Source organism: Sceloporus occidentalis, unplaced genomic scaffold, assembly GCF_023333645.1.
Source record: "Sceloporus occidentalis isolate IW3139 unplaced genomic scaffold, rSceOcc1.0.p SCAF_305, whole genome shotgun sequence".
In the NCBI taxonomy this organism is placed as follows: domain Eukaryota; kingdom Metazoa; phylum Chordata; class Lepidosauria; order Squamata; family Phrynosomatidae; genus Sceloporus; species Sceloporus occidentalis.
The window spans coordinates 52,301-74,036 of NW_028317285.1; the positions used below are offsets into that span (position 1 = coordinate 52,301).

Below are 21,736 nucleotides of genomic sequence, written 5' to 3' on the forward strand. Positions count from 1 at the left end.
CAGGTGTGTTTTTATCGATTGCAAGATTTCAAAACCTACTTGGAAAAAAAAAAATGAAAATAAATTGGCAAAAATACTGAAAATCCTTCGCAATCGCTTTCGCGATGATGGTGAATGACCTTAATGTGTCAATTACACTTTATGGTGTAACATATAAATGTGTTAGGTAAAGGTTACCGGTGTCATGATTTATCTGTCTCGATAGATACCCACCACGTGAGAAGGACTCGTATTTATTAAATAAACCAGTCATTCAGAACAGAGATTGGTTCATATGTTGGCCTCTAACGTGCCAGCCTTTGATTCTAGAACGTGACCTCTTGTTCTGAAATGTTCTTTTCATGGAAGAATAAGACTTCCCTTAAGTATTTTGTCTGTAACCTTCTGACCCCCATCATCTCACGTGCAGATGTTTCATTCCTTGCTCCGATGACCACAAAACTCTTTAAGTCACATTATATAATCTGGTGGGAAATGATACTGAAACCTCAAATAAAGGCCTTTGACATCAGATGTTATATATTTTTTTCCGCAGTGCTTGTATCTGGCACTGATCCACTCAACAATTCAGTTTCAACCATGCCATTAGTCTTGTAATTGGGTCGTTGGCCTAACTTAACGACTTCAACCTCGTATTCCTATCGCTAGTGGTGGGCTACCACTAGTTTTTCTTTGTTGACCAACATGGAGTTGCGTTTTGACCAATCAGTGAAGAGTGTTACCCAATAGAGATAACTGTTGGCAACCTACTCTAGACTAGTAGAACCTCATACCATTCCACCCTTTGTTCCTTTGTCTAATCTACAAATGTCTTCGGTCAATGATTTCTTTTCATTTCTAGGCGGAGAAACAATCACAAATTCGGTGGCAATGCGGATTGTGATGGGAAGCTGGTGGCTCTTTACTCTCATCGTCTGTTCTTCCTACACCGCTAATCTGGCGGCATTTTTAACCGTATCAAGAATGGACAATCCTATAAGGTACTATATATATATATATATTTTTTTTTTTTAAAACATGACCAACGATAGCCCGGTGCACAAAACAAAACAAAACAAAAAAAATATAATAAAATAAAAGTAATAATAATTAAAAGAAATGAATACAATGAAAAAAAAACGATCAGGGTTTTCCCATGAAATGGGACATTGGGATAGGACTGGATTGTACCTTCGATCTATCTGGCGTGGGTGCCGGTTATAGGCAGGGTTATAAGAATAATATCACATGAAAGCCACTTTAATAAGTGTATTTATATATATACATATCAAAATTGTCACCAAAAAATAATCCATATTTAAATACTTAGATATGCGTTCTTCAACCTGTTAAAAAAAACAACCAATAAACTTAGCTTAGGGAGAAGCTGCCGCTCCAGAGCTGAATCCCACTTCCTTCTCTGTGTTCCTGTTTTTGTGCCACTTATTGGCTGCTTAAAGTAGTTTAATAACTTAAGTAAAAAAAAGATAAAGCAGAAGGTTTCTTGTCCATGGCTGGCGAGGCAGAGGTTTTGAGATTAACTCATATCTTATAGGGATGATTTATGTTTTTTGCGTATTTTTTTAAGCCACCAATGTTGCTAAACTTATCATCTTTTTATCATATTTTTTATTAAATTATCATTTTTTTAAAAATAAAAAATCCTTAATAGATTTTGTTTTCTTTGACCGCAAATTCTATTTGACATTGCCAGACCGTTATCGTTGCTATGGATCTTTGTAGCTGTCTTAACTTCGGACATCTGAGACTCTTCAAAGACTGTGCAACTTAACACAGAATCTGCCGGCCCTATTCGGCCCCCTTCTAGTCTGCCCGTTTCTCTTGCTGTAAAGAGGTCTCTTCTTAGATTCAGGAGCCATATGGCTATCCCCTCAATGTATTACCCTCTACCACTTCTGCTGGAAGCATGCCTCACTTATCTACTACCTCCACTTACCAAAGTATTACGAGCAGTTATTCTGACATCTTGGTATCCAAAAATTCATGTCTAGATTTTGTGACGCTAACCTGTTTTTTTTTTATTTCAAAATGTAACATTCAAATTGAGTTACATATTCAAATTAAAATACATAAAGAAAGACAGAACATCCTTCGAATCTAGGAGGGACATCTCGTCTATTAAACCAATAGGGGCCATTGCTGTTCATAGCTAGAAAAACCTTAGCCATTTGTACGAGACGTTACATAGGAAAACGGCAAGAGAGATAATCTTGCCGAAAAAAATCCTTCTTTGTCTCCGTTTGTTGCAAGAGATTGATACTGTGTTCCTTTCCAACGACAATAGAACCAGGTCTTGGGATCATATAAAATGTTCATGTGATCAGAGTTGGGGCAATTATGAATCCGTCAATGACAGCAGAAGCTCAGTTTGTTCAAAAGTAATAGCTTATTCTGTCAAATATATATCTCTTTAAAACGTGAAAAGGATTTAGAGATGTAGAAGTTGACAGCAGATAAGACCCATACGGTCCATCTAGTCTGCTCGTTGCTGTAAAGACTCAAACCTTAATCAGTCGTCAGTCTCGTCTTAGATTTAGGAGCCGTATGCCTGTCCCATGTATGTTTAAATCCCCCCCTTCCATATTAACCTCTACCACTTCTGCTAGGAAGCCGTTCCAATGTTTAACTACTCTTTTATTACCCTGACCATTCCCTCTCCATCCTTATCCTCAGTTCTCACATAACAATCTGGTCTTAAAGAAAACTTAAGAAGGTAGGGGGACCCGGCTCCAACTCTATTGCCGGCCAACCATAATTCCTGAGTAGTATTTGGCACACTGGGGCAATCATGGCACCATATGTGGCAAATAAAGCCACAAATATCTTTGAATCTCCATAAATGTCCTCTGATAAAGCTAAACTGTCCATATGTTTATACAAAGAGGATGAAGGAATTAGAAGAAAAGGTGGTGTCATAATAGATAATGGATATTACAGCTGCCATCCCCATTGCACTGGTACTTTCAGATGCTCATCTTCAATTAAAGATGGCCATAGATCTATGAATCAAATTAAGTTTCTTAGTAGAATCGATGTTATTCAAGGAATTATTGAAATACCGTACACGACTTGTATTCCAAGCTTTACAGGTTATAGATCACTATGTTTAGAACCACCATCAGTTTATCAGCCGTTGTCCAACTATTTGTTATCTGTAGACCACTAGAGTCCTCATCAAGCTTCACAAGTGAAGCTGAGGTCTTTGCAAACAAAATCTGGCCAGTTAGACATACTGTATTTTGGCAGTTAGGATAACCCCTTCACAACCTACGAACTACCGGGTACATCAAGAAAAGATATCCCTAGAGGACCAATGACGTACCTGGTACGTCATGAGTAAAAACTGGTCCCACGTAGTGGTCAGCCTATAGCAGATTCCATGCTATTCCATGCATCTGATCACTGCTTTAACCAATCACATACACAGATAAGGTCAGATAATAAAGGCAGTGCTTGTAAACCTGTCTTATTGTGACTGTGATCGCAGACTGGAGAGAGACAGAAAACACTATTAGATAGGGTTAGAGTCAGGTATGGGTTAAAAAAATAAAAACCTAAAAAGAATTAGAAAAAAAATATATAGAAATATAGGGTTTGCAAATCAAGGCAGGTTTAAATTAAAAATTTAGATACATATAAAACTATGAATAAACGTGTTTTTTTTAAAAAAATCCCTACTAGTCCCCAAAAAATAAAATAATTTGTGTGGGTTCACTAAACGAGAGGAAAATAAAGGTTGACATAGCAAAAACATGACAATCGCTGGCACTTCAGAGTAAAAAAAAAGCTCTAGTCCTTAAGGGGTTAACAGCTACCATAAGTTGGAACATAATAATGACCTAAAAAGGAAACTCATTAGGTGTTTTCTTGTGACACAAGCAGCAAAATATCCACCCCCGCTACTTTAAATAACAATTTTAAAAAAACGATTAAAAAAAACTAAGAAATAAATTTTTTTTTTTAATGAAAATGTAAATAAAAAATATGGGGCTCCCTAATTACTAACGTGGGCTGAACTAAAGTGACCCGGGGCATGGAGTGTTAAATATTATATAAAAACCTAAAATAGGGGCCTAAAATAGCAATATTACTCTTGAAGAGCAAAATACCTGAAATCACAGATTTTGCCCAAACAAAGCCAGTTTACTGCTCACAAGCACTCACACTTTAGTAAATAGACTTTCCCTACTTGCAAACATTAGGGGGGCTCCTACTCTGGAGGGTATAATTATTATTGAGTTTTGTCCCTGACAAACCACATAAAGCAAAGTTATGTTACGCAGTTGTGCCTCTTGCTTAGCAGAATTCATTCTTGAATAGCACTCATTGTCTCTTTCCCCCAAAAATTGTACTAAAACCTTTTTTTTTTCCCTCGGTTAAACTGCTGAATCGAGTATTTCTTAGCCCCTGGCCGTCGGATCTGATCCGACTCCAGCGGTATGTTTTATGGAGCTTGGGTTGCGAAATGATTTTCTCTGGTAATTAAGCAGCCTGCTGTGAAATGAGGGCAAACGAACACTAGCCGTCAGAAGTTTCAACGGAATATTTGTTCAGATAACGCATTGCCCTCAAACTCATATTTTTTTCCTTTTCTATTATATATTAAAAAAAAAAAAAAAAGTTCATGTAGATTTCTTTTAAAAATTATGTTTTTCAGCTGAGTCAATTTTTATTGATATTAGAACATATGCTGTAGAAAGGGCTAATGTTTTAGGGGGAAATTTACCTATTTTTTACTACATTTATATATTGGCAAACAACATCAAAGGGTTAATTAACCATAAAGAAAAGATCTTTCCAAAAACAAAACAATTAAAAAAAAAAAAAAATGACATTATTTTGTAACACAATGAGAATTTTACCAAAAACAAAAAACAGGGAATTACCATTCGCCGATAAAACTTTTTTTTATCATTATTCAAAACGCCCTGAATAAATATAAAAAATATTTAAATAAAAAGTTTATATGTTATTTATTATAATGTTTACATCACATTTTCTGTAAATTGCATTATATTTTCAATAAAAAATTAAAAAATAAAATAAAATATATAAATATTATTATCATAATATCCTAATTATTACTGGTTCTCGGGTAACATATATAATTTTATATATCTAACTCTTATTAAAAGGGATTATTTTTAAGAGTGAAAATTACCAAAATTACAGTTTTATTTTTTGCTCGGTATGCTTTACATGTCTGCCTTTAGTACCTCATCCAATTCAGAAGGGAAGTATCTTTTAATATCCTATATAGCACAAGATGCTTCAATTTTCCATGAGAATAATGATTTCTCAGCCGCCGGGACTACAAGGGAAATCATTATCTATTTATTATGTTCTGACACCAGATTTTGCAAAGCAGATGCTATCCAAAAAAAAAATACTTGTTTGTGTTCACTTCGTTTAGATGTCATTCATATGGCTTGTCTTGCTTGCTAATATGTAGAAAAAACCCAAAACGTGTTTTTTTTCTTCTTTGCGGTGGTTACGAAATCCAGACTTTTTAAATTCAGGATATCTAAGGAAGGATGTACTTTTCTTTAACTATAAACTGTGATATCTACATAGAGACCTTTATACGGGCTACAGATGGTGGACATGTTCAATGTTCAATGTCAAATAGTTAAAAAAATGGATAAAAATGTGCTAGAATGCGTCATACTATTTTTTACGACGGTCCAAAAGAGAAATAGTTTCAAGATATTCACATACACACTTGCCCTTACAAACACCTGTCCATACACACACATACCGACGTATTCATGCTTGTCCTTAAACACATCCTAGCATAGAGTTGTCCCTCTAGACACAAGTCTACTTGCCCTTACACAGCCACACTTGCCCTAGGATACCAACTTTCTCTTGCCTGTCTCTCCTTTCTCTTCTCTCTTCTTTTTTTCCTACCAATAGCTCTAATCCATGGTCCTGTGGTGGGTGCTGGGACATGACATCGTATCTCTATATTCATCATCGGTAGTTAACACACCGTAAGGGAGCACTGAGGCAGGAGTCTGTAGGGACAAGCCTTGACCTCCCTTCGTTTTGGTGATCTCCCCAATCAGCCCTGCTCATCCAGCGACAGAAAGTCCAGTCCACCTCTGGAGGGCACCAGCAGGTTGACAGGCACCACAAATGGTTGTGATGGACACTGCTGTCCATGTACGAAACCTTACTGACTAGACTTGTGCATTTTGATTCATACGAATTGCAATTTGAATGAAATTTGCATATTTTGACAATTCATAGGATTGCCCGAAAATGAGAAAGGACCCCCAAGGAAACAAACAGAATTTTAATTTCAATGTCATTGTTTTCAGTAGTTTTTGGTCTATTTGCACACGTCTATTGCCCACTCATGGTTCAGTGCCTAGGTAGCTGATCTTGTATTTCCTTATTTGTCTTGGGAAAGATTTCTAGTGGTTTACAAAGTCTGTAGCGATGAGAACAATTACAGCCTGTCCCAGCAGGCATTTTACATTGTTGTTGGATAGTTTATGCTTATTTAAAGACATACATATAGTTTCCGAGAGGCTACATGGAAAATATCGACAATGCTGGCAATTATTCTAGTGACAAACAAGGAAGAGAGAATTCTAGAGTCAACATTGGTCTACTTGACTACTTGAGGACTCTCCGGGTTTGACCTGGAGTCTCAGGTTTAAGTGGTGCTTCCCTGGGTCTCTAAGTCCTCTTTGGTCTTTCTCTAGGCAGGGGTGCTCCAGTTGACTACAGCATAATAAGAACGTAGGAGGTGATACCTTTCTTCTGGCCAACCTAGGAAAAGATGTTGAGTGTCGTAAGCCTTTGTGATCTCAGGTGTCTCAATCCTTCCATCTGAAGAAGAGACTTAGCCGGTCTTGACTGCTTATGTGACTCAGCGTTCTTCATCTATGTTGGCCCAATGGATCAAGAATGCTCCCACCTCTTATTCATGAACCTAGTACATCTACGTAAATAATCAAAGTAGTTTGTTGCTTTTATTAGTCTGCAGGTGTGGGGAAAGAGGTGTTACTCAACAGATGTGTTTGATTCACATGATATGATTTCCAAGGCAACTTTATAAGATGTGATTTAGGTAAAGTGACTAGAACCTGCTGCTGGGACCATCTTGTTATTAAACACCATCTGCAGCTTTTAGTTTAATTAATAAAGTAAGGATCTGAAATATCATAGCCTAGCTGACACATTAACCTCCGGAGGTGCACGCCAAGCCGGCGATATGTAAGCTAATAAATGGAGCGATTGACAGTGTCTTTGGGTCAGATCATTGTAAAATCTTAAAATCTGATTAAAAAAGATTAAATAGCATTTCAGTTTCAGTTGAAAGGGTTTCTTAAAGAATATTTATTGCAATTCTTCTGTTTATTTGCAATTATTTATATGATGTTATAATGGGGTTTGTAAAATATATCCACCAGTATTTCTTTAAATTTTATATATTTTTTTTGTTTTTGTTTTTTTTAATTTTATTTTATCAATATATTTTTTTAAAAAAAATTGGGTTAAAAAAAATTACTTAAAATATATTCATTAATTTGCTTTTATATAAAACCCCCACTAACTAACCCCAATTACGCTAACTACTCAAAATATGTAAACAAAAAAAACATATTAAAATTAAATAGTTTAACATGCATTCCTGTAACCTAGGGAAAAATAAAATGAATCATTAAGCTTCAGGAGAAGCTGCAGCCAACGCCTCCTGCATTATTGCGCCACTGATTGGCTGCTTTGCCATTAAGGGGTTAATATCTGCTTTCGGGAGTCCTATGTGTAGCTCATCATAATTATTATCGTTTAATCTCATTTTGAACGAAATAGCTCGTTTAGCACCAACATGTTTGATGTGGAATACCTTGCATCGTGTAGTGCTTGAAAAAAAAAGAGATAATCAGATAATGTCTGTCCAAAGCAATTAGCTTTTTTTTCTGGGAGCATTAATCCAAAACATTCCTTAATTAAGATAATGACAATCATTTCAATCATGTTTTTGATGATTTTTCGAAACATTTTTTTTTTAAAAAGCATTTTCAGCAAGCCTTTCATGTTTTCTGTTCCTGTATCTTTTGTAACCCAGTCTTTTCGGAGAGAGGGATACGAGATTGAGATATTTTATGGCATGTTTCCCATGTTGTAAACACTTTGTAAAATAGAACTACTCAACGGGTTTTTAATCAAAAGGGACATCGATATAAAACATATCATATCGAGGTTCTGGCTTGAATTAAATAAGACTTTTTTGGCCCATCTAGCCTGCCTGTTGCTGTGAAAATGTGAACTCTAGATTGGCCGAATGGTTCTTATCTGCCAAAAATAAAAATTTCCTATTAATTGACCCTCGTTAATTGGAATTAAAAACCAGCAGCTCTACTTATGGAGGATCATTAGAGGAAGCAAGTTCTAGAACAAAGTTCTGATAACTAGTTGCCTGCTTAGAACTCGGCAATGCCTCTTGTGCAGCAGTCTTCTCCTGACCCATCATCAGAAATGGTGTCCAGTGTATTTCTCTCAGAAAGAAATGATGACGTCAGCGTCCGAGGCTTTAGAAAAAAGAACTGAACGTGGGCCGGATAAGGGGTTGTTTCCGATGTGTGTAGGTTTGCTTTGATTGTCCTCAATTTACTAAAACAGGCGTGTGATCATCGTTGACCTTTGGAATCCCAATTCAAAGAAAGACCCCCTACGAGTGTTCTTTTGATTTTCAGCATTCTGATGTAATATACGTATGCTCTTCTTCACAATAATTGACAACAGTAGGAGAGAAGGAAGTCGAGAGGAAGGTAAACAGTGGACACTGTGGGATACTCTTCAGGTTACTGCTGTACTCGCTTTTACGAGTCTGTGTAGTTATGGATCTTCAAAGGGTGAGACGTGGTGGACTTGGTTTAATGAAGATATTAAATAAGTTGGGTTATAACAAAAAGCCCTTCTAATATTTCGAAAATTCAACAAATAAAGATCATGCGAGTAGCTTCAGTAAGGTCATTGTAGAACTTGATGTCCACACTGTTGTATTTAATGAGGTACATACAGTTAGATAGGAGAGTCCTGTTGTGTGTTTGATAGATCACAGAACTAATTGAGATCACCATCAAGCCCCCAGAGGCAATCCAACACACCGGGCCGATGCCAAGTGGGCCACTGGCCACATGCTTACCCATACTAGTGTTCCAGTGGCAGATCGGGCAGCCGCAAGCTAGATATGGGCAGCCATTCTCTACGAGACTATAAAAAAAGGAACGTAAAGCCATCAGCCCATGGTCACTGGCCTTAAAGTGCCAAAGCCACTTTATCGTCCCCAGTCTAGTCTTGGCCTTGCCAACCCAGTAATCCGGCAAGTTTGTAACTTCTTAGCATTAAAGACATTCAGAGTTGTTTTTTTTTAGAACCTCAGCAGGTTTCAAGAACAGCTGCTAAGATTTTAAAAGTTAATCACGTAGATTCGCTCTCTGCCGCTTTATTTAGCAGCTGAAATGACATTTGACGCCTCGGCTTACAATTACAGTGGACTCGAAATCATTCTAAACTGCTTTTAGAGTTTAAAGAGCATAATATTCACCAATCTTCGTCAAACCTTCTGTACAAATAACAGACCAGGACATTAACATTTAACAGTGAAACAAAAGTCTTGCATAAACCAAACACATTAAAGAAAGTTTGGTATTTTGTATCATTGGAGTTACCACCATAGGCCATAAGAACCATTCTACTTATCTACCACCCTCTGTGTGAAGTAAAACTTCCTTACGTCCTCTTTGGAACCAATGTATACATAGAATTCCATATACAAACCAATCCCCAAGTCAACTGAGGACGTCTTGCCAACTAAATACAAACCACCGTTACCCATTTTTCAACCAAACTCTACCCACCACCGGCAATCAACTGCTGACACCATAACCATTTTAGGTCTATGCCAGTCCAGCATGTTCTTTGAATTGGAAAGAAAAAAAGGGTTTTGCCCACCCCAGCCACGTAAGGAGGTACTAGTAGATGTTGTGCTTGGAGGACATCATGAATAGAACTTGGTGGAAACTCAACTTTTCTGACCAGGGCAGTATTCATGAATACCCACCGGGATAAATGCCAGTGCCTACGGGGGTTGTGCAACTCTAGAAAATGCATGCTTTTTAACCCAATTTTAAAATATGAAGAGTTTTGCCCGCCTAAAGCCACAACTGTAAATCAAGCTTTACTCATGTCAGTATATCAAAAATTCGTAGCCTCGGAAACAAACAAATTTTTTAAATTTAAGATGTTACGAACAAATTTCAATTCAAGAGCAACAGACCTTTTGGAGCAGATTCCTGATTATAAAAATCAATCACTAGTCTACCAGAAGGAAAACCGGATCCTACAAGATTCCATCTAAACCTCTGATCCTCCAGTTTTAACATTTCTCAATTTCTGCTCTTATTTTCTCCTAACATTTGTTTATTTCACTTTCATTAATACAATAAATTTTAATGTAATAATACATATTATGTGATAATAAATATCTGAATTAAAATATTTTAAATGTGGACCACCGACGTTCACCAATGAGTCAAAAAAACCTATGCAGTCTACAGGGTTGACTCGTGCCTTCAGGAAGAAGAACTTGCCAAGGTTGGCCTTTTATAAGGAATGATGCATTAGTCAAAGTCCCACTTTAGAGAATCAACCCCACTCAATATTCTGAGCTGCACATACCTCATCCACCATTCCGGGGGTCGAGCTCTTCACACTTCCATTTTTTTTACTCATCAAAGGATGGTGTTGTGCCATGTGCCTCATTAGTGGTATCCAGATTAGGCTTTACATCACTTAAGAGTCTCTTTTGGGTTAAAAGGCGGTGCAGTCGCACTGATTCAGCTCCTTGGTAAGTAATACAGCCATGGAAACATTAGACAGCACTCGCCCAACTTGGGGTACATTCATGTAGTGGCCAGCTGAGAGATATACGGCCATATAGTGTGACGGAGTCCCCAATATTTATGACTTAGGTAGGTGTTTTTTGAATGGTATTCACTTGGTAGGCGCTGGGTTCTTGGTTTGTAGTGTCAGAGAACCGGTATGACATCAATAAATAACATGGAGTCCATCAACCATGCTGACATCAATAATAGCTTCCTGAGAAATGCCAATAAAATCAATACTTTCAGTGGTTTGAAGAGTTAAAGCACTATACGTATTACCATGATATGATATAATATGATATTTTGGGTGACTTTCCCGGCTCAAACACCACACTGAGCTGATGCTTTATGGCAATGCTAATGAAGTCCGTTCCTCCACAGACTTTCATGAGTCAGAGTTTTGGGGTGGGTGATTAAGACTGAGCCATTCTATTGTGTCCCCCCGGGCAGTATGATAAAGAGTCATACAAATGGCTAACGTGCAGCCGCCTGCAAACATTATATCATCCAAAAACTAGAACTGTTCTTAAAAAAAGAAAAGCAAAATAATTGTGGGACACTCTGGCCCGTTCCTGGTCGGATTGGTCCTTCGTGAAGATTTTTGGACCGTCCAAGGGGGCAGGTGCCCCCCTGGGCTACCTCGCCCCGGCCATCTTCTCTTATACCAATACAACTGTATCGATTTTCCCTATTAGCATGAAAAGCTCATTTGGTTGCGTCCCGATGACATAGGCTTTTTATGTGCTCTATCTCTTTTGAATTCTTATCATTCGGATTTCGTTGTAGAACCTTTCAAGACCTTGCCAAGCAAATGGATATGTCGTATGGGACCGTGAAGGATTCTTCTGTATATGAATACTTTAAGGCAAAAGGAACCAACACTTTGGAACAAGATAGCACGTTTGCGGAACTATGGAGAACCATAAGCAAAAATAACGGGAACGATAACTGTGTGTCCAGTCCTTCAGACGGTATCAGAAAGGTAAGTCAATGAACCATGTATCCTCATAAACATCATAAACATCCTATGAGTCCATATAGGAAAGGAAACTTGACTTTACCACACCGAGCTGATGCTTTATGGCAATGCTAATAAAGTCCTGTTTATCTAATGAAGTCTTTCCCTCCATAGGCTTTCATTAGTTCCCGAGTCCCAATGGATGAATGAGACTGAGCCATTCTATTTTGACCCCCAAAGCAATATGATACGAACTTGTGTGTTAGACTAAGCTGGAACACATACACGTGGCTAATATGCAGCCGCCGTAAACTTTATATTATGTGAAAACTACATTTATTAAATTATGCATTAAAATGGTAAACCCAGTCTTTTTTTGGCAGGATAATCTCAACACGTTTGCCCCGTTTAAATAATCAGGGTGCTAAAATATCCTATATTATATTCTTATTATATATTATATGTGTGACTTGCTTTGTCCTGGTCAAAATGTTCTTCTGCAAATAATCGATAATTGCATTTTACATGCGCAAGAAACCTTTCTAGTTTATATTTTAACCTTGTAGCCAATGCTATTGTATAGCCCTCTTTCACTATTTTTTTTTTTTTTGGCACAGATAATAATTAAAAAAAATAATAATAATAATGAAAATAATAATAATACTAGTAGTGATAATAATAATAATTATTAAATTAAATTAATTAAATAATAACAATAATCATTATTATTTTTAAAATGATAATTATTTGAATAATTATTACTATTATTATTATAGTTAATGAATATAGTGCTGTCCAATGGGATGAGTTCTTTTCGACCCTACATATATTCCATATACATAGAGTAGCATTATCTTTTATATATTTTTTTCTGTCTCATCTGACACAAAATACATTAGCGCTATGTCCTTGTGATGACCTATTGCTAAAAGCTAGTTTACCAAAAAAAAAAAAAAGTTCTCATTTATATCTATATCTGTCTATGTATTATTCTATTTAAGTTTTATTGGCTACATAATTTCCATATTTTTATTTATTTATTTTTATTTAAGTTATTTTATTTATTTAATAAAAAAATAAATAAAATATTTTATTTATTTATTTATTTATTTTATTTTTATTTTGTTAAATATTTGATTTTTTATTTTTTTTTCATGCCAGACTTACCGTTACGATTAACCCGTCCAAAATCTCTGCTTGAAGCGTTTACTAGATCCCGGCTTCATTTACTCAGAATGTGAATGTTCGACACCTTTTTTTCCTCCGGGTCGTACTCTGTCAAGTGACGAAATCATTTAGGTTATTGGACACTTTTATTTGAAAGTTCTATGATACACCTCCAGGGTTTGTTCTTCGATTAACACTCTCGCTGCGTAAGTGCTCAGCGAAGTCACCTGCGTCTCTGCTTGTAATTTATTTGTTGGGTTTAATCTTTTCTTCTCTTGTCGTTTTAAGAACAGACCTTTAAATTATTCTCCGTACGCTTTATGGGATTCTTAACCCCTTAATGTCAAAATGCATTGTTTTCAATGGGTTTAGGGACCGCCCATTGTCCCTAAGGGGTTAATAGATGTCAACTACATCAACGCATTTCCTATCAGGTTGCCTTCCCAAAGTTACATTTCATTCTTGGTGTCGGTGGTCTTACATCTCACAAACGCACCATTAACCGCATTAACCCCTTAATGACACCTCTTAATGACAGGTTAAAGAGGTATAATTGGTCCTTAAAGGCGCAGTTCCACTTAAACATTAATTACCCGCGTGTGTTAATCTAACTTGTGTGGGTTGATCGCCGGGAATGTTTTGAAAATTGCCTTTTTTTTCTTCTTTTGATCGCAGAAGAAGAAGAGACAGGTAGATGTTAACCCCTTCATGACCAAGGATGTATTACTTTTTTTTTTTACACTTTTTATTCTTCAGGGCTTTCATATGAAATCAGATTTATACATAAAACATAATATATACATTAATAATAATAAATATATATATATATATATATATATAAAAAGGTTGGTGAACTTTAAAAGAATCGAGCAAATACGGTATAAAGCCACAGCCCAGGGCATATTAAGATTGGGATGAGGAACAAGCCCAGGAGAAGGATATGTATCAATGTTAAAAACTTAATTTTAGCAACCTCTCCCCGAATACAGCAATATCTCACACACATAGTATTTTTTGAAGTGTTTTTGAGGGCCACAATGTTCCCCAGCACACTAATTTCATTCATTTTGAGTATTTCTGTGTTTATGTCAACAAAATGTTTTTTTTTTGGCCTTCTTTTTCTACTAAAAAAGATACTGAGGGACTTTCTTTGCATTTTATTAATGTTTTATCTTTATTTATTATGTTATTTATTACTTGATTATTATTATTATTATTATTATTATTACGTTCTGAATGACCCCTGACTTCAACCCTCCCTATGGTACCTAATTGCTGAGCTTGTTTGTTAGATTTGTTGTTTTGGTGATTTGTTGCCTGCTGGCTGCCCGGACCTCTGCTTGGTTTTGGACTTTGTTGCTGCTCTTGCCCTTTATACATAGCTTATGATCTGATTTGACCTAGGCTTGACCCTGCTCATAAGTCTGGCCTGGCTCCTGATATGTGCTCTGGATGTATCCTCGTTCTGTCCCTCCGTGTCCAGTCCGTTTACCTTCTATCACACTAATGGTTTTGGTAAGGGGTTACAGGTGGGCGCAGCTAAGTGCTGGTGGCCATGGAGTACTCTGGGGCTCAACCCTAGAGGAAAAGGGGCTGTCATCGGTGAAAACCTGACCTGAGTGACCTGACTCAGCATAGAAGGTTCAGCATGACTTGTCATAACAGCTGGTCCATAATGGTTAGGGAGAGATGGTGGCCTCTCTTCTCCTTTGGGATAGTCAAGTTGCTTTCCCCCTTCTCCCCTAGACCAAAAGGTGCCAGCCCTCCTTTATTGATGACACTTGACCTTACTGTCCTTAAAAAGACTGCAGACAAGAACCATGAGGTCCCTATATGTAAGATATTTTTTTATGTTGACCCAATAAAGGGTATCACTAAAGACTCTGAAAAACTTACCATGCTACGGAATCCAACCCTTTCATTAAAGAACAAATATATACTTGTGTAGGAAGACCTGGAAATTACTGTTTACACGTAGAAAACTAAAGTACTTTTTTAAAATATTATCAAGCAAGCCCTGGTGAGATGAAGGACATGGACAATTAAGCCGTGGGCACAGGTGACATTGCTATTTAAATAAATAAGCATCTTTTATTTAGAATGTAATTTTCTCAGAGCTTTCAGCGTGTTCTGATAGAATTATTACAATTATCTTGTCTCGATTCGTCTCCAGATAAAAGGATGTGGTTTGCTAAACATAGATCCTTTTGTAGAACATCATGACACGAGAATGAGCTTCCTGGCAGAACATTTCAAGGTTGGAATTTTGAAAGTATGGAGCAAATTATTCAACTTAAAAGCCAAAAGGATTATATCAGTCATAATGATGCTTACAGTGCCAAGGCAGGGGCTTTCACAATGTTTGTGGGTGATAGCTTTAGAAGGCACGACAAGAAATGACATGTTATATCCATCTTAATCAATAAACACAGCGATGCGGCCTATTCACGGGGATTTTAATAGATTACTAAGTAAGACAGAATGTTTCAGACATGTCTTTGAAGCCATTGTGGTCTATCCATTAGAAATATTATTATCCATATGCAAGCTCTTTATTATTTCTGTCTCTTTTGTATTTTTTTTCTTTTGTTCGTACGGTAATGGGGATATTGGATCCAGAATTGATCACTCGTGCAGTATTTCTCTATGTAGCTACCTGACAATGATTTGCAGCACATAATTCGAGGGTTATATATCGATGCAACTTGGAATGGATTTGTCTCTGTAGGACATCTTAAAGTAACATATAAACTATAAGCAGTTGTCTAATTAACGATGTATCACTATGGTCCATCTATGTCTAATTGGGGTATCCAGGACTTCATGGACTCCTCTGGAGCAGCCAGTGAGGACTTCAACCCAACACATAGCTCATCGGTAGGAGAGCCAAGTTGGCTAGCTCACTTTGAGGTCCTTCCTTGAGGTAAATTCTACTGTGGCTGTTACAGTAGAATTTTTTGTTCTTGCTTCCATGGTTAATACCATAGGAGCATTGATGAGGCCGGAAGTTGATGGACATTATGACATTTTGGGATACATTTCCAGACACTGACAGGTGAAAGCTGTGACTTTACACCCATTCGGGTGAGATAGGTAAATCTTTCTGGGCCCATGGCCTCCCTCCAACGCATACAATCTTTCATCTCTGCGGCTCGTGATTCCCCAGGCGCCATCTTGGCGTACTCTCAAGTCGGAAGAATTGCACAGTGTAAATCCTATCCTTCAGGACCTCCTTAAGGGGAAGAGAAACATAGCCTGTGGCCGTGCATACCCAGCCGTCAGCCATACTTGTCATCAGAAGGCCATTGGCCTAAAAGTACAGACCTTTGTATCATCTGCAAAAAGACACCTCTCTTTCTTTCTTTCTCTTTCTATCTCTCTGCCCTCCTCTTGCTTAATTTCTTTCTCTATTGCTCTCTCTATCTTTTTTTCTCCCCTTATCCCTCTGCATATATTTTTCTCTTTTTTCCTCTCTCGCTCTCTCTATCTTTTTTCTCTTTTTCTCCCCTTATCCCTCTCCATATCTTTTTCTCTTTTTTCCTTTCTTGCTCTCTCTATCTTTTTTTTTCTCTTTTTCTCCCCTTATCCCTCTCTCTATATATTTTTCTCATTTTTCCTCTCTCTCACCATATAAATGCAAAAAACCCCCCCATATTTCCAAGACACTAGTTTGTTTAGAGTCTCATCCCGTCTTTATCACGTCTGAAACAATACTACATCCATTCTCTATCTCTACTTATCTCTTTATCGGTTTTCTCTAGGATTTCCTGTGGCAAATAGCTCTGCCACTCCAAAACTTCACTTTTCTCCTATTTTTTTATTTATTTTTTGAAAAAATTGCAAAGTTTAAAGACCGTACAGTAGCTGAAACTTTAGGGCGGCAAGAAACATCAGAAAATGATGTAATACATACATTAAGAATGAATGTTTTTTTTTTTTTTCTTCAAAAATAAAAAGTCTTGCTGATTCTTGAACGCAGTGCATCAAATACATAGATACGCCGCGTATCCAGCTGCGGATACTTTCCTCTTTGGTGTAAAGCTCCTTTAGAAACCAACTTTCCTAAATATCTAGAGGAGAAGCAAATTCTTCATGACAGCAGGTGCCTACAGAAGTAAGGCGAGTATAGTTAAGGCCACAACGGCTGATTCAATAGCCCTAATGCATTATAGAAAGTATAACTAAAAGCCTGTTTTTATAAGGAACTTAATCTGTACGTCTTTTATGCAGAAATAAAATAGCTTTGGCAGAAAATATATGAGAAACGTTCAGATGAGGTCAACAAGAAAAATAAAAGCTGATCTAACACCAAAAAAAGTGTAAGATTGTGTTGTTAGCATGGAAGAAAGCAAATTCTCGGCGTAGAAGCATCAGTACATTGAGTACATTCACCTTGTCTAGAACATTGCAGAAACGATATGGTTGCTAGGAGCATTAATGAGAGAAGAAGCTGCCTCTCTCTGCCGAAGACACAACAGCAATCCCCCCCACACACACACATAAGTGCCGGCGACACAGAGAAACGTTCAGTGGCATAGGCTATGAAACCGCACAACTTGACCCCCTTCTCGGGTAAATAATAAAATCATGTATCGTGACATCAGAAGAACCTCGTTTGCCGGAGATGCCTGAAACCTGTTGTTTGTGAGAAGCAACTCTGGGCCTGAGATGATCATATGTTATTGTTAGACTCTTAAAGACTATATTCCAACGTTGGAACATCCTCCTTGTCTAGTTCTGTCAAGGCTCTGCTCAACCGGTGAACAAGTAGGACATGTCGATGTGTTGTCTCCATGTTAGTGGCGTAGACCATCATCAGGGCTTGAAGGCTAAAATCCTCAATGATAGTTTGGAATAAATACATGTGATATTCTTCTATGGCCAATTAAGTTAGTGACATGTATTGGTGGGTCTGATTATGTGTTTGATATCTTGAGGTCCACAAGCCACCGCTTATCCAAGCCAGTCTAGACATTTAGACATGCTTGAAGGGCCACAAGAGGTTTCAAGGCCTTGACTTTTCTGTTAAACTACTAGAATAAGAATATCTAGGAAAGTCAATATTCTACCAATGGAGTCATGACGTATGTAACAGTTCCTGAAATGTACCTGTGTTGTGATGTCATAAGCTGACGTGTGATGTAAAGCTCAAAATGGAAGGGACATAAATGACCACTAAAACCACTTTCATTAGTTTTTTGGATATAGATACATCTTTTCTCTCGGATCGATTCCACGGTGTTACATCATAACTCTTATGTGAATATCATAATGTTTCTCTCTATATCAGGGGTGTCCAACCTGCGGCCGTCCAGCGGATCGCAATGCGTGTGATCAGCCAGCAGGGGGAGCAATCAGAGATGCCAGCAGGGTCTTGACCCTTCTGCACTTCTCCTGTCCTCCAGTGACCTTCCAGTGGATGTCATGGCAGGTGAACTTCATTAGCATTGCCATAAAGCATCAGCTCAGTGTGGTGTTTGAGCAGAGTAAATCACCCAAAATATCACATGACTGACAGCAACGGCGGCCTCCAGGTCTGCAGATAAAGGGAGTTTATTGGAACAAAATGAGGAAAAAAATGGTTTTTTTGTCAATGCCGCCTTATATTAGTGTATACAGAACTGGGGTTTATACTCAAGCAGAAAAATATTTTTTACATGGAACTTCCCCTTTAAATGGTCTTAAAGTTTAAAAATAATATTTGTTTATTTCCGGTTTATAACACATTTTAAGAAGCCAAAATTATAATTAGCGATTTAATCCCAGCGATTTAAATTGCCTACATGGAGAATTATTAGTAAAATAGTGGAGCAGCAATGGAGTTTTCTTCTCTTTGAAAGGTGTATTAGTGTCTTTAAAGAGAAAAAGTAAAATTTTATCATCGAACTTGCTTAAAAGAGAGAAAAAAAAGGAAAATAAAATATTTAAAAAATATATTATAATAAAACATCCTTAGTTAAATCCCCTTACAACAAATTATAAATGTATTTTCCAAAAGTGCTGAAATGATCCACCTTATAAAACAGTATCAAAAGGAGATTATTTCATCATTAAAGCTAAAGAGCCACGTATTTATTTATTTTTATTCCCTTAATAGCGCATAATAGGGACTTTTCTGCTGAATGTGTTTGGAATGTTAAGCATTTTCCATGAATCGAAAAATGTGAAGGAAAAAATATTATTAACAATAATCTTCAACCTTTTTATATATTTTTTTAATATATTGTATATATTCTAGCTCTGTTTTTAAAAATACATTTTTTAAAAATATTCCATTTTTTTTTTTTTTAAGCAGTTCTAGTTTTTAAATAATATAATGTTTCAGGCAGCTGCATATCAGCCATCTGTATGACGTCTCGTTCTGTTATCTGACCCCCAATCTACTAGACAAACCCCCCGACTCCTTATCATACTGCCTGTGGGAAACAATAGAATGGCTCAGTCTTAATCACCTAACCAGACTTTCTGGCTAATGAAAGTCTATTAAGGAAAGGACTTCATTAGCATTCCCATAAAGAATCCTCTCAAAGCTCACGAAGGATCGTTACAAAGCACTTTAACATACATTATTCGTTGGAGGGGCTCCATGGGACGTAGGGGTTGCATGTAAGAATAAGAACCATTATTTTGTTTTATTTTCATATGTCCAATAGATATTTTTTTCTCTCGGAATATGCGCTTTCTTTTTATTGAAATACAGGATAATTCTTGATTATTTTTATATACATGTTACAGCATTTAGTGTGCAAGGAACCAGATGGGGAGTATTGGAAGGTGAGTGAGGAGTAGGCACAGGGCCGGCCCTGCCGTGGAGCAGAGTGGGGAAATTACCCCAGGCTGCACTTTTGAAGAGGCGGTACTTTGCCGCCCCAAGTGCCTTTTTTCAGTACCCACTCGGCACCCCTCTCTCTCCTCTGCGAGCCCTCTAGCTCGGTCTCGGTGCCGGCTTGTAATGCTGAGTGCCGGAATATGACGTCATTTCCGGGGCTCAGCAGTGAAGCAGCGTGCACCGCGGCAGAGCAGGGAGATTCGCCGCAGGACTGCTGCAAGGTAAGTGAAGTACAAAGGGGGGGGGAATGGGTAGATAATGAGAAGGTAGGGAGGGGAAGGGTAGATAATGAGAAGGTATGGAGAGGAAGGGTAGATAATGAGCAGTGGCTTCGGCGGGGGGGGGGCAGCATTTCAAACTTCGCCCCAGGTGGCACTATGTCTTGGGCTGGCCCTGAGTAGGAAGAACATGAGTAGGGAGCGTGAGACTTCCCTGCCCAGAGAAACAAGAAACTGACCTGGAGACCCGGGAAAGAAATGCTTCACCAGGAGACTCTGGGTCAAACCCACAGAGTACCCAAGCAAACGGAGATTAAAGTTGGCCCCTAGAGGCCAACTGTTATACCCAAAGTCTTCAGCTCAAACCTGGAGAGCTCCTAAGTTAGCTATGATGATATTTAAGGTCAAGGGCATTCAAACACTTTTAATGACTGCTATAGCAGGAAGAGAATAAAGTCAGAATTAGTGTGGCTCTCAAAGGGCAAATATGACAGATCCATTGAGGTCTTTTACTGCTTTCAAATTATGTAAATGTCAGTGGTGAGGGAGAAGAACATTCCAGAACGCTTTCATACAAGCCCTATGTATAAAAATAATTGAAAAAATGACATTGGTATAAATCCGTAGAACATCAAGGACAGCACTGTGGAATATGATGGCACCATATAAATCATTAAATAATAATAATGCCAGATAAATTGTTACTGTTTGAGGAAAGGTAAAAAGCGGCTCAATTCCGCATGGCTGGAAGGCTCCAGTTTGATGTGAATTATTGAATACGGACTTTATTGCCATTTGCCCTTCTTAACCATGCCGGCGAGACCAGATGACCAGCAGTGTCGGGGTTCTATGTTGGAGATTAGCCTGTTACTAGAAAATGAAGACTTAGCCTAACAATTATTCTTAAAGGTGAGGAAATAGCCCCACAGGTGTTGCCATGATTCCAACATGCATGTTCCACATCCAAACACAGCCGTGGAATAGTTTTTTTCCATGGAAGCTTTCCTCACAATTAAGGGGATCGGTGAAATCCAGTTCTCGTTGGGAATGGACCTGCTTGATTCAAGGATCTATTAACTTCATTACCTTGGCCCAATCCTTGTGAGATGACATTCCATCATGTGGCTAGCTCATCCTTCTCTCGTCTGTGTATGTCCCTTCCTGACTCCTTCATTTTAGAGGAAGAGTTGAGTCTCTGGGCCACCAACAACATTGACCTTTTTTCTTCTGTCCTACTCACAGCACAGGGTAACACAGAGCCCTTCCATTTTGGTGATCTTATACGTTCTCCATCGCATGATCTTCACTCATCTTTAACCCATTATGATCTTCATACTAGGAAACTTCCCAGGAAAGGCATCCCGGAGCGCTCCCTCTTCCGAAAGATTGGCTTCCTTAGCGGGTTGGACAGTCCATGCATATGGACATGGCCAGTCCTAGATGGCCTTAAGTGGGTGGTTAATAAGAAGGGAAGCGGATGACCAAAAACTGGAAAAAGGGGAAAACGACCCGGAGATCCGGGAAACAGGAAACTTCACCCAGAGACTCCGGGTCAAACCTGGAGAGTTCTAAGGTGTGATTAGAGTGCATTCTAATATTTTCAGGTTCTTTTATTTGTGAAACGTATTGAAAATTCTCAATTAGGAATGAATTAAAAATA

The 21,736-nt window shown here is 37.9% G+C and overlaps 1 protein-coding gene across 1 annotated transcript in view; it reads left to right on the plus strand.

The window, feature by feature from the left end:
- Window positions 1–21,736, plus strand: part of LOC149274996 (glutamate receptor ionotropic, delta-1-like) — an 83,387-nt gene that overhangs the window by 45,728 nt on the left and 15,923 nt on the right. Inside the window, exons 9-10 of the mRNA XM_089504995.1 lie at window positions 842–980; window positions 11,691–11,886. Coding sequence (XP_089361121.1) covers window positions 842–980; window positions 11,691–11,886 — 335 coding nt within the window. The remainder of the gene's footprint in view (window positions 1–841; window positions 981–11,690; window positions 11,887–21,736) is intronic.